Raw genomic sequence first — 13,272 nt, 5'->3', positions numbered from 1 at the left:
TACCTCACATCATACTCCTCTTCTCATTGTTCTCTCCTTCTACCCTAGGTCTTTCCTCAGTTTCACTGAAAAATGTTAGCCATTTTTTCTATCTTTACTATCTTTTTGTTTTTTAAATCTCCTGCTATCTTACTGGGAAACTTCAGTGTCAGCTACAAAATACCCTGACTTGATCATCACTTCAATACACTCTTATAACTTGACCTTTACTATACTCATGTGACTAACACTGAGTGCTGCTTTATCTCTAAAATCTTGAACCCTGAAATCTGCCAATATCCACAGCCTGCTGCTCTCTCTTCCATCTCCTGCTCTCCATAAAGCTATCCATTGTATCTCCATCTTTTCACCCTCTTCTGTTCTTCCAGTCAATGAGTATCCTCCTTGCATCTCATATTTTCCTATCCTTTCTAACATATTACTCATCACTTACAAAGTAAACCATATTTTTTCCCCAAGCCTCAGCCCTAAAGCAACCAAATCATCCCTTTCACTGTTCAAGATTACTAAGCTCTGTGGGAGAAAATCCCATAACATGCTGATGGCATCCCACCATGGTGCTGCTTAGCAGACTCCAGCTGATCCCCAAGTGTCTTTCTCTTGCCTCAAAGCTGCAGTTCCAACCACTTACAGCTTTACTTAAGTTCTCAACTTCATTCTAGACCTTTCCCTCTGATGTCTTGACTTCTAAATATAAGGAGTAAAGACATCTAATCAGTTAAGACTTCCTTCAGCCTCCTTTTCCTCTACCTTAAAATGACCTTTAATTTCTTCCACCTTAAAATAATACTATAACTTACCTGTAGGCACTCAGTTATTCTTATCTCAGAGAGTAAAGTATTCCTCCCCCTACCCATGGCTGAGTTATGCTGTGTCAAAAGCGAACTTATTTGTTCTAATGTTACACATGTTGTATAGTGTAATATGTGTGTATGTGTGTGTGTCGGCATGTGTATACGTGCATATGCGCTCATTGCAAGATATATTTATAAGGAAAAATTAAAGATGGAGCTGCTCAAAATGACAAGAGAAAAATATCTACAATGCTGATAGTCAGTGAGAACCACTATTAATAAATTAATGAGCATACTTCCAAACTTTTTAAATTCATGCATATTGTAAAGTGAGGTCAAAGTTTAAATCCTTAATTGTCTCCTACTTTATCTACAACTATTTTATAAAGATCGTTTCATGTCAGCAAATAAACTTATACAATACTATTTTATTTTGTGGCTATACCACATGCAATTAAGTAGTACCTACAGGAGTACTCAAAGAGTCTGAACTCTGGTCCCCATTCTCACTCCTCCTTCAAGATTATGTTTCTTTATGTGCTCCCTTCTCTCCTGTACCTTCAATCTCCCTTTCCCAGGGGCTTCTTTCCTTTAGACTAAAGACATGCTTGAGTCCCCTCCCTGCCATCCTCCAAAATCTTTCCTCTGCTTTGTCCCCTTCTCTTTTGATACTGCCACATATCTTCCCTAAGGTTAAAACTCTCTCTCTCTCTCTCTCTCTCACACACACACAAACACACACACACACACACAGGGATAATAATCTACTTTCTCTGTGTTTACTTTTCTTTGCTTCTCAGGAGTTCTTTGGTCTACAGTAATCTGGCATTCTCTCGTGGCCTATTTATTAAACTGCTTCCTTTATACCATCCCCCATCTTGTTAAAGCATTTTTATGTAAACATTTACCAAATGAAGTATTCTTCTGATGGCTTTTCTACCCAGCAGTTTCCAGAAAAATACAATTTATAGAACAAACTCTAGGGCATCCTAAATGTAATTCCTGGAGATTGTATAATTGTGAAAAAGGCTTTTCTTATTCCTGGACTAAGCACTTTGTTCCAGGACACATACATTATTAGATAGCATTTAAAAACTAAATAAAAAATTTGAGGAAGAAAATCTCTATTTAGCAATGGTAGTTAGAAATGTCTGCATTATTTTCTCACCTTTACATCCTAGTGATAGACCTGGGGCTGTTCATCTTTAGATATTGTAACATGAGACAGAAAGTGGATGTGAGAAAGACTTTAAATAATTTTAACAAGTAATGTGTATGAAAAAGACACCTTTTTATTCTCTGTGCCACTCCAGATTTACTGTTCAAAGTAAAATGACTTCTGGGACAATTTGGAAGATTATTTGCCAACCAACAGACCTTTCTATCAAGTGACATTTTTTTCTTCTGGCATGTAGCCTACATAGTTCTTTATTTTAACTTCTTATTACCTGTTTCAATCTTTTTTGATATCTTTATTCTACCTACTTATATTATTCGCTATTCTATTATCTTAATTGGCCAACGTTCAAGTGGTAGACTAGTAATTTTCAGAGTGCCTATCAGAAATTTACAGATTAGGGGCTGATGGATACTACATTTGAAAACAATATATATTGTTTTATAGTATAAACTATATTAAATTAAAATAAGTGTCTTTGCTGGAGCAAATATAGGAAGGTAAACTTGAATATTGATCATGGTTGACAAGTAGCAAAAGGAACAGATATGTGTTCCTAGGTTAAGGGAAGCATACAGGAATCTTGTGGGTGGTGAGAGGAATATACCATTTCAATATTATCAAATAGAACATGGGTATTAAAATGTTAAAAGAACATTGTTTGAGTCTTTTTTATCTAGCTGTTTTTTATCTAAGGTTTCAATACTATAACCTAATCTTTCCCCCAAATTTAGTATTTCTAGCTAAGTTTTGTTTTAATGAAGAAAAGTAACATATATTATCAGTGTAGGTTAAAGTGCATTAATCCATACTTGTTGCGTCAATAAGTAAGGCATGAATTAAAGAATACATTGTCTGACATCTGCTCTCCCTGACTGTCCTCAAACTCGTAAGGACCCTTTAAACAGTGCTGTGCATCAAACCAAAGTAATTGAACTAACATTGCTTGATCATCACCCATGTGCTGTGCTCAGCACTCCACTGGTGCCTGGGTCATTTGTATTCATCTCATTATCTCCATTTGACAGATGACAAAACTAGACTCAAAGTCTAGTTTTGAAATTTATCCAATGCCACAAAGATATCAATGGCAGAGCCAGTGTCCAAACCCAGGTTAAAACGACCCAGATCTATGTTTTTCCACTAAACCATACCACTGTCTTAGAAATGTTTTGAAATATTTTCACAATACTGATAGAAGTTTAAATCTTTTCCAAAAATCCAGTGAAGTGTTTCCTTATAACTAAAATTTATATTACTTCCCCATCATTGAATTAGTTTTTGAACTCAGAAGAGACAATGTGATATAATGGAAAGCAAATAGTAATTGAAGCCTGACAAATCTGCTTTTAAATCTGAATTCACTATTTACTTGCTTTAAGTCTTTAAGTAAGTTACTTCACTCCTCTAAGCCTCAGTTTTTTCTTTGTTTGTTTGCTTGTTGTTTGTTTTTCAGTTTAATATATAAAAAGAGAATAATGCAATCTACCACATAGGAAATTATAAGAAGCATGGATCAGTGTTTAGCATAGAATAAACATGCAATAAATGTTAGTTCCCTTAATAATACTTTTAGTATTTTACTAGGGGCTTCATAATTTTTTTAAAATCCCCTTCTTAGGTAGTTTAAATTATTTAAGCAATTTTACTATTATTAAATTATAGTTAATAATTTTCTTGTTAAAATTAAGTCATTTTAAATGTCTTCAGTGGCAATCATACTGTAGTTAAAATGTCACTCTTTTCTCACATTTATATAATCAACATTTTCCATTTTTATTAACAGCTCTGAAATTTTATTTTATTTTTTATTTTTAACTTTTAGATTCTGGGGGTTTATTAAAAAGTTATATCGCATGGTGTTGAGGTTTGGAGTACAATTGAACCGATCACCTAAAAAGTGAGCATAGTACCAGATAGGTAGTTTTTTGTTTTGTTTTGTTTTGTTTTGTTTTTTTCATGTTTTCTATTTTATTAATTTTAAGTTTTGGGATACAGTTGCAGAATGTGCAGGTTTGTTACATAGGTATACATGTGCCATGGTGGTTGGCTGCACCTGTCAACCTGTCACCTAGGTTTTAAGCCCTGCACACATTAGGTGTTTTTTTTCTTTTTTTTTTCTTTTTTTTTTAAATTATTATTATTATTGGCCGGGCGCGGTGGCTCAAGCCTGTAATCCCAGCACTTTGGGAGGCCGAGGCAGGCGGATCACGAGGTCAGAAGATCGAGACCATCAGAAGATCGAGACCATCCTGGCTAACCCGGTGAAACTCCGTCTCTACTAAAAAAATACAAAAAACTAGCCGGGCGAGGTGGCGGGCGCCTGTAGTCCCAGCTACTCGGGAGGCTGAGCCAGGAGAATGGTATGAACTCAGGAGGCGGAGCTTGCAGTGAGCTGAGATCCAGCCACTGCACTCCAGCCTGGGCAACAGAGCGAGACTCTGTCTCAAAAAAAAAAAAAATTAATATTATTATTATACTTTAAGTTCTAGGGTACATGTGCATAATGTGCAGGTTTGTTACATATGTATACTTGTGCCATGTTGGTGTGCTGCACCCATCAACTCGTCAGCACCCATCAACTCGTCATTTACAACAGATATAACTCCCAATGCAATCCCTCCCGCCTCCCCCCTCCCCATGATAGGCCCCGGTGTGTGATGTTCCCCTTCCTGAGTCCAGGTGATCTCATTGTTCATTTCCCACCTATGAGTGAGAACATGCGGTGTTTGCTTTTCTGTTCTTGCGATAGTTTGCTAAGAATGATGGTTTCCAGCTGCATGCCTGTCCCTACAAAGGACACAAACACATCCTTTTTATGGCTGCATAGTATTCCATGGTGTATATGTGCCACATTTTCTTAATCTAGTCTGTCACTGATGGACATTTGGGTTGATTCCAAGTCTTTGCTATTGTGAATAGTGCCGCAATAAACATATGTGTGCATGTGTCTTTATAGCAGCATGATTTATAATCCTTTGGGTATATACCCAGTAATGGGATGGCTGGGTCATATGGTACTTCTAGTTCTAGATCCTTGAGGAATCGCCATACTGTTTTCCATAATGGTTGAACTAGTTTACAATCCCACCAACAGTGTAAAAGTGTTCCTATTTCTCCACATCCTCTCCAGCACCTGTTGTTTCCTGACTTTTGAATGATTGCCATTCTAACTGATGTGAGGTGGTATCTCATTGTGGTTTTGATTTGCATTTCTCTGATGGCGAGTGATGATGAGCATTTTTTTTCATGTGTCTGTTGGCTGTATGAATGTCTTCTTTTGAGAAATGTCTGTTCATATCCTTTGCCCACTTTTTGATGGGGTTGTTTGTTTTTTTCTTGTAAATTTGATTGAGTTCTTCGTAGATTCTGGAAATTAGCCCTTTGTCAGATGAGTAGATTGCAAAAATTTTCTCCCATTCTGTAGGTTGCCTGTTCACTCTGATGGTAGTTTCTTTTGCTGTGCAGAAGCTCTTTAGTTTAATTAGATCCCAATTGTCAATTTTGGCTTTTGTTGCCATTACTTTTGGTGTTTTAGACATGAAGTCCTTGCCCATGCCTATGTCCTGAATGGTTTCACCTAGGTTTTCTTCTAGGGTTTTTATGGTATTAGGTCTAACATTTAAGTCTCTAATCCATCTTGAATTAATTTTCATATAAGGAGTAAGGAAAGGATCCCGTTTCAGCTTTCTACTTATGGCTAGCCAATTTCCCCAGCACCATTTATTAAATAGGGAATCCTTTCCCCATTGCTTGTTTTTGTCAGGTTTGTCAAAGATCAGATGGCTGTAGATGTGTAGTATTATTTCTGAGGACTCTGTTCTGTTCCATTGGTCTATATCTCTGTTTTGGTACCAGTACCATGCTGTTTTGGTTACTGTAGCCTTGTAGTATAGTTTGAAGTCAGGTAGCCTGATGCCTCCAGCTTTGTTCTTTTGACTTAGGATTGTCTTGGCAATGCGGGCTCTTTTTTGGTTCCATATGAACTTTAAAGCAGTTTTTTCCAGTTCCGTGAAGAAACTCATTGGTAGCTTGATGGGGATGGCATTGAATCTATAAATGACCTTGGGCAGTATGGCCATTTCCACGATATTAATTCTTCCTATCCATGAGCATGGTATGTTCTTCCATTTGTCTGTGTCCTCTTTTATTTCACTGAGCAGTGGTTTGTAGTTCTCCTTGAAGAGGTCCTTTACATCCCTTGTAAGTTGGATTCCTAGGTATTTTATTCTCTTTGAAGCAATTATGAATGGAAGTCCAGATAGGTAGTTTTTTAACCTTTTTCCCCTTCCCTCTTTTTTCCCTCTTGTTTTACTCATCTTTATGTTCATGTGTACCCGATGTTTAGCTCCCATTTATAAGTGAGAATATGCAGTGTTTGGTTTTCTGTTTCTGCATTACTTAGGATAATGGCCTCCAGCTGCATCCATATTGCTGCAAAGGATACGATTTTATTCATTTTTATGGCTGTGTAGTATTCCATGGCATATATGTACCATATTTTCTTTTACTCCACCATTGATGGGCACCTGGGCTAATTCCATGTCTTTGTTATTCAAAAGCACTACAATTTTAATGACTCCAAACTATCTCCACATTCAGATAAATGTACCACAATATTTTAACCATTTCTCCATTATATGGAAGTCAGTTTTCAGTTGTGTTTTTTTAACATTAGAAAAATAATACAGCAAGCCTTGAACACAAATCTTTTCATGTTTCTCTGATTATTTCTTTAAGATAAAATCCTAGATTCGAATGATCAGGTCAAACAGTATTTTAAAGTGGAAAAATTCTAAAAATCAAAAAAATTCCTTGTCAGTAGAACATTATATATAAATGAATGTGATTATAATATTACTACTTATTTTCCTCTTTTTTATTATATATAACCCCATTTTGAGAGTAATTTTTATTTGGGAAATAAACTTTTAATAAAAGTAGGACTTTCCTAGAGACATTGTATTTATCGTATTTGTAAAATGTCTTTCCATTTTGTGGATTCTCTCTCTGAGAGGAGACGGTGTGCAGTACATGAAACAAGAAGTGTCATTTGGCTAGAAAATGGGTTTGTGCACATGGAGAAGAGTCAGCAAATGTGAACAATTAGGAGAAAGAATGGTCCATGTCCGTGACATTCATCTGTCATGGAATCTGCCCAACTGCAAGGACACAGCAGCCCACCCAGAACCCTTTACAGGGTCTGCCCTTACCAGCGTGGCACCTCGAAGTTTCCATTGACTGCATCAGAGATCAACACTCGGTTAATTAGTCACAATTTTCAGCATCTAAGAGTGTCAACCAGGGGTCTGCCTATTCACATGGTGAGATTGCTCAGAGAAGAGAGGAGCTGAGATCTGTCCCTGCAGCTGGCAGGCTCTGGGACAATTGTCAGGGGATTGAAGTGATTCAGCCATAGAGAGCAGCAGGCTGCAATTTCACTGACAGTTTTGCATCTGTCCCTCTCTCTGCTAAATGCTGCTGGCTGGTACTAAAGACTTAAAAGAGAAGGCTGGAAGAGAACAATAAAGGGAGGTGAAAGCTCTTTAAATCATTTCCTTAGCTGAATTAAGATGAATCTCTTGTAAAGAACCATGATGACTGGCCAGACCCAGCTGATAGACTAGTTTTAATTGAAATACAAAAGCTTTCAGGGATGCTTTGGGACGAGAACCATAGTGCAAGTTATATTCTGTCTCTACCTACCTAGTTTCCATTGTGAAGTTCCTAAATATATTCATTATTTTCCTCAGAGTGGGTTTGGGGACAGGGGAATGTATATTAGAAAATGCCAGAGCCACAGTTTCCTCCATATTGTAGTCAATTCAAAAGAAAAACAGTGGTTAAATGTTTCTAGGTTGCTGCCAAAGCTATTATTTCAAAGATATATTGATTCACAAAGTTTCGAGAATTTAACAGTGATATACTTCCCCCACTAAATGTCCCTAAAACATCCCCTTTTCTCTTTTGGCAAAAGCAGATTTCCTATATCTAGCCAGAGTCCCAAGAGAATTCTTTAAAATCATACAGTTTAACCTTTCAATAAATACCTGGGTCCCTCATGCCCAGTGACTAGCCAAGTACCTCTTGAGTGAAGGACTCTCTATCCCTTACAGAGTAGTGCATCTCCAATCTGAACAGTTCTATTGTATCAGTCAGCCTTTAGCTGTACCACAGTTTGAATGCCTGAGCTTTCTGATTTTTTATTTTTGTGATGACATAGAGCAAATGGCTTCTACTTCCATATTATATTCCTTAACACATTGCAGATTTCTATTGTGTCCTTTTTCAGTCTTCCCGTTAGGGCACAAACATTCTCAGTAGGCTTGTTTTTCTGTTAATTCCTTCATCAAGTATTTATTGTCAATACTATGTGCTAGACAAGGCTCCAAAAAAACAAAGATGAATACTACACAGTTCCTGCCTTCTACAAGCCCAGCTTAGAGGAAAGATAGACTCAGAAACAGACAACTACAAAATAGCACAATGCATAACATAAGTAAGCATAAAAACCTACAAAAACACAGAAATGTGATCTATCTAAGGAAGAGTTGGGTGATAATTTAGTATTAACTTGAGCAGACACCATCTGAGCCACATCTTCAAAAATGAGAAGAAATGAACTAGTCAAGGAGGAGATGTGAAGTTTCTGATAGAGAAAACAGCATACACAAACACCAAGAGATGAATTATAGGGAGGTCTGTGCAGTAAAGAACCTGCAGTTCACCTCAGTATTCCTGGGGGGTAAAGTGTGAAGCTGGAAATAAAGTTGACAAGGTTAAGAGTTAGATCACAAATATATTTCTCACATGGCAAAGTTTTGAGTACCCTCTCCAAACACGTTGACAGTATCAGGAGAAAGTGTTTGGGTATCACCCAATCCCTGCTTGCCTCCTTCCCTACTCTCCTTAATCAAGAAATTATTATCCCCGAGGTGCTAACTATAGTGAGATCAATACACTCTAGTTGATGTACTTAGGGCTTGACCCAAATTACATTGAAAATACTCATCCTCCCATTTTTTCTTTCCCAAACCTCTGAATCTTAGAGAACTGCCTCATTAAGTCCCCTAAACACTATTTCCATGGCTACATACTTGACAGGGCAGTTGAGGTTATACAGTACGTGAAATATACTGATCACTGGATGCCACAGTATCATTGCTTTTTTTGCTATGCTTTGAATATCCATGAAGGCAGAAACCATCTGGCCTTAACCTCTGCAGTCTTAATTTAGAGTCAGTTGCATAGGAAATGCTCAACCAATACTAACACAGTCATTTGGTGTCAATAAGTATTTAAAATCCAAAATGGTTTCTCGTATACTCTGCTCTTGTAAATTTCATGATTAAGGTACATCTATCCAATTCTTCTTGCTTTCTTTGTTCCAACTTTATTGTCTGTTCCTTGGTGTGGCATACCCTTTCTCACCTAAGGGCTTTTACACAAGTTCTTCCCCCTATGTCAAAATATTCTTCTCTGTGTCACCAAGTCACTGTGTTTGGTTCTCTTACCCACTCCTACACTCTGCATTTCCCCTTCCTGTACCTTAAAAACCGACATATTTACTCCTGTAGCTCCAGGGCTTACTCTAGTGCCAGATACAGAGGTGGTGTTTAATAACTTTTAAATAAATTCATGATTATATGACTGCTAATAAGTAATAACTCTGTTCAGTGAACACTAGACTTTGTCAAAGAGCAAACAGAATTAGAGAAGACATCAGAAGTATAAAGACATGGGATTTTAGTTGCCATAGCTGAATTATTCATTTCACCCTTTCAACATATGTAAGAAATATACAATTGCAAAAACAACCTTCTGGAACTCAGTTTTATTAATTCAGTCAATAAAAATTGCTAAACATTACCTTGACGTTTGCAGTGGTATAGCTATCAAGTTATATCTGATCTTATCTTGACATTGAACCTTTCTGACTAATCAAGTGCCCTGATTAATTTCTCTGAAATAACTACTGAATTTGTAGTCCTCATCTCTTTTTACCCCAGAGTGGAAATTAATCAAGTGATCATAAATTTAGTAAGCTATATTTGTTGTAAGAATATGTAGGGAAATTTAACATCCAGTGATAAGGGACTGGTTAAATAAGTGATATGTGACCTTGATGAAACATGACTAGCCATTTAAGATGAATAATTGTAAAGACTGCCTAGCTATACAGAAAGGGCTTAAATATAATGTGATTTGGAAAAAATTACAACACAACTACGAAAACATGTAGCTTTGGAGATGGGAGATGGGGATTAAAGGAGACTTTAGAAATAAGAAATAAATAATATGGTTTGTGGATTTGGGGGGACTTTTAATTATGCCTTACGTACAAATTTTAGAAAGATATACATATATATATCCTTTAGATATATATATCCTTTAGATTTATATATATCCATATATATCCTTATATATATATCCATATATATATCCTTATATATATATCTTTAGAAAGAGATAAAGAGATATATGTATATATGTATATGTATATACATATATACACACACACACACACACACACAGGATATCAGTTACTATAATCTACAGGAGTAAGTGTAAAGGCTTTATTAGGATACAAACTACTCAGATTTACATGCTGCTACACTATTGCATGTCTTTTCTATTGTTATTGCAAATTAAAGTCTGTTTATTGTTCAAAAGTATCTCCTGTGCATTATGACTCTAGAGGAAGGCCCTGTCTTCTGAAGTGGAAGTTTCCTGTTACTTAGAAACACATTTATTTGACAGAGAAGTGATATTAGACCAACAATACCAGAAATAAGAAAATGAAACACCCAAGTTCACTCTTCTATTAAGTCAAATTCTTTCATGTAACTTTTTTCTTCCTTTTTCATATGAATGTATAATTTTTACAATTGACACTCTAATGATTCTTTATATTTTTTCATATTACACAATTTGTAAGTTTTTATTTCCTGCTCATAAATGTGATTTTAATTGCTGCATAAAGGAAGCAATTTTTAAAAGCAAAAATATAATGCCTCTTGCATTCTTACAGTGCAGGAATAAACCTGAGTGTTTTTCCTGACCTTCCTTTTGCTGCTAACCATGCACTTTATGGTTTAGCATACAAGACTGTTGTCATCTGATTTCCACTTGAGTAGTAACATGATAATGCAGAGTGCAAGAGGAACTAGGTTTTAGGTGACAGACACATCATTTAATATCTGCTTTTTGTTTCTATAGGGGAATTCTGGCCTGGGATTCAGTATTGCTGGGGGGACAGATAATCCCCACATTGGAGATGACCCTGGCATATTTATTACGAAGATTATACCAGGAGGTGCTGCAGCAGAGGATGGCAGACTCAGGTAAAGATCTGAAACATTAGAATGATTTTGAAAGTAAATCTGCTGCATTAATGAGACACGTTTGTACCTTTGAAGAATAATAATTCTACAAAAGTTCTGTACTTGAAAGGTTTTTAAGGCGAGCTTCCTGAAATGACTTTGCAGATCTCTTGCTACTGATTGAATTTCAATAGTATTTGATTTGTGTTTGTTGGTGGCTACCACACTGAACACTGGGCCAGGCACTGTGAGGAGGGGATGAAGATAAATCTTTTGTTTGGATGAGGCCTTCAGTCTAGTTGGAAAGAACATAAATATGAACTAATGGGCAAATAATATAATTATCAAAATGATACAATGTAAGTAACATTAGCAAGTAAAGCACTGTTATAGATATGGTATGTATTCTCAGATTCAGCAACCGTTTATAGGACTTTCTCTAGGCATTTAGAGAGGGAAAAATTGAGTCTGAAAGAAACATTCCCTGGGAAGATTTTCTCGAGTCTTGAATGATAATTAAGATTTCACTAACCCTACAAATCTGAGTGGGAACACAGAGAACAGAACAAGTTGTCCCTCAGAAAAAAAAAAAGGAAACCAGCTTGATTTGGATGAAGAGCACAGGGTGGCCTGACTCAGTGGCTCATGCCTATAATCCCAGTACTTTGGGAGGCCAAGACAGATGGATCACTTTAGGTCAGGAGTTCCAGACCAGCCTGGCCAGCATGGCAAAACCCCATCTCTATTAAAAATACAAAAAGTCTCTGGCCCTGGTGGCGGGTACCTGTAATCCCAGCTACTCTGGAGGCTGAGGCGGGAGAATGGCTTGAACTTGATCCCAGTGAACTGAGATCATATCACTGCACTCCCGGCTGGGTAACAGAGTGAGACCATGTCTCAAAAAGCCAAAAAAAAAAAAACAAAAAAAAAAAAAAACAAAAAAGACACATGGTGAGTTTAAGTTGGTGGAGGGAGTGTAGCCAAGTACTTCTCAGTGATAGAGAGTAGTAGCTGCTTGAGCTGGGCTACTTTCTTTAAGGAACTTAATTGTGGGAAATACGAGTTACCCTCATGGGGTAAATAACATAAAATGCTATGAGATCAAAACCTTAGCTAAAAGGCACTATAGATTGGAAAAATTAGGAGAGATTTTTCAGGAAGAATAACATGCCCTAATGTCATTTTAGCATCCCTACTAGGTTGTAAATCCCATCAGGCCAAGCAGTTATATATATATAAGTGGCGCAATAAACTCTTGCTGAAGAAATGAATTTTTGAATAAGTAAATAAATAAAGTGTAGAAGAGGAAGAAGTGAAAATTAATGTGGGAGGTAAGATAGGAAAGATATATTAAATACAAAATATTTATGATGCTTGTTAATGACTGTAAGGAAGAGTTTATTCAAGAGGAATCACTGCAATGGAGATTTTGCAGTAGGGGAGGGAGATTGGTCTTAACTCTGAATACAAAAAGCACAAGCGAAGATGTATAGCCAAAGAGCTGTGGTGTGGAGGTGGCAGTTAGTGCATGGAAAATTACTGAGAGAAAACGTCAAGGGTAAGGGGAATTCTGGCTAAACGGACTTGGCAGGATTCTTGTTGAAGGCAGGCCAAGCTGATAAATTATCAAGGGTATGGGATAAGGAATTTGATCGGATACCAAGGGAGAGAAATTTTTGATAAACTGACTCAGCAGTATTCTTGCTAAAACTGGGCTAAGGAGACCAAATAAAAAGCCTAAAGTCAAGGCCTAATTGAGAGTAGGACCCAGAGAAGCCTGACTCAAATTTAATCAAGGACAGAGTCTTATTAAATAACGCAAGTGAGGCCGGGCGCGGTGGCTCAAGCCTGTAATCCCAGCACTTTAGGAGGCCGAGACGGGCGGATCACGAGGTCAGGAGATCGAGACCATCCTGGCTAACACGGTGAAACCCCGTCTCTACTAAAAATACAAAAACTAGCTGGGCGAGGTGGCGGG

The 13,272-nt window shown here is 37.0% G+C and overlaps 1 protein-coding gene across 9 annotated transcripts in view; it reads left to right on the top strand.

Moving 5' to 3' along the window:
* Window positions 1–13,272, top strand: part of DLG2 (discs large MAGUK scaffold protein 2) — a 2,237,713-nt gene that overhangs the window by 1,559,896 nt on the left and 664,545 nt on the right. For all 9 annotated transcript variants that reach the window (XM_023209277.2, XM_023209278.2, XM_023209276.1 and 6 more), the window contains one exon: window positions 11,191–11,315. In XM_023209277.2, coding sequence (XP_023065045.1) covers window positions 11,191–11,315 — 125 coding nt within the window. The remainder of the gene's footprint in view (window positions 1–11,190; window positions 11,316–13,272) is intronic.

The sequence above is a fragment of the Piliocolobus tephrosceles genome, chromosome 13, assembly GCF_002776525.5.
Source record: "Piliocolobus tephrosceles isolate RC106 chromosome 13, ASM277652v3, whole genome shotgun sequence".
Classification (NCBI taxonomy): domain Eukaryota; kingdom Metazoa; phylum Chordata; class Mammalia; order Primates; family Cercopithecidae; genus Piliocolobus; species Piliocolobus tephrosceles.
This window is presented reverse-complemented; position numbering and strand designations above follow the sequence as displayed.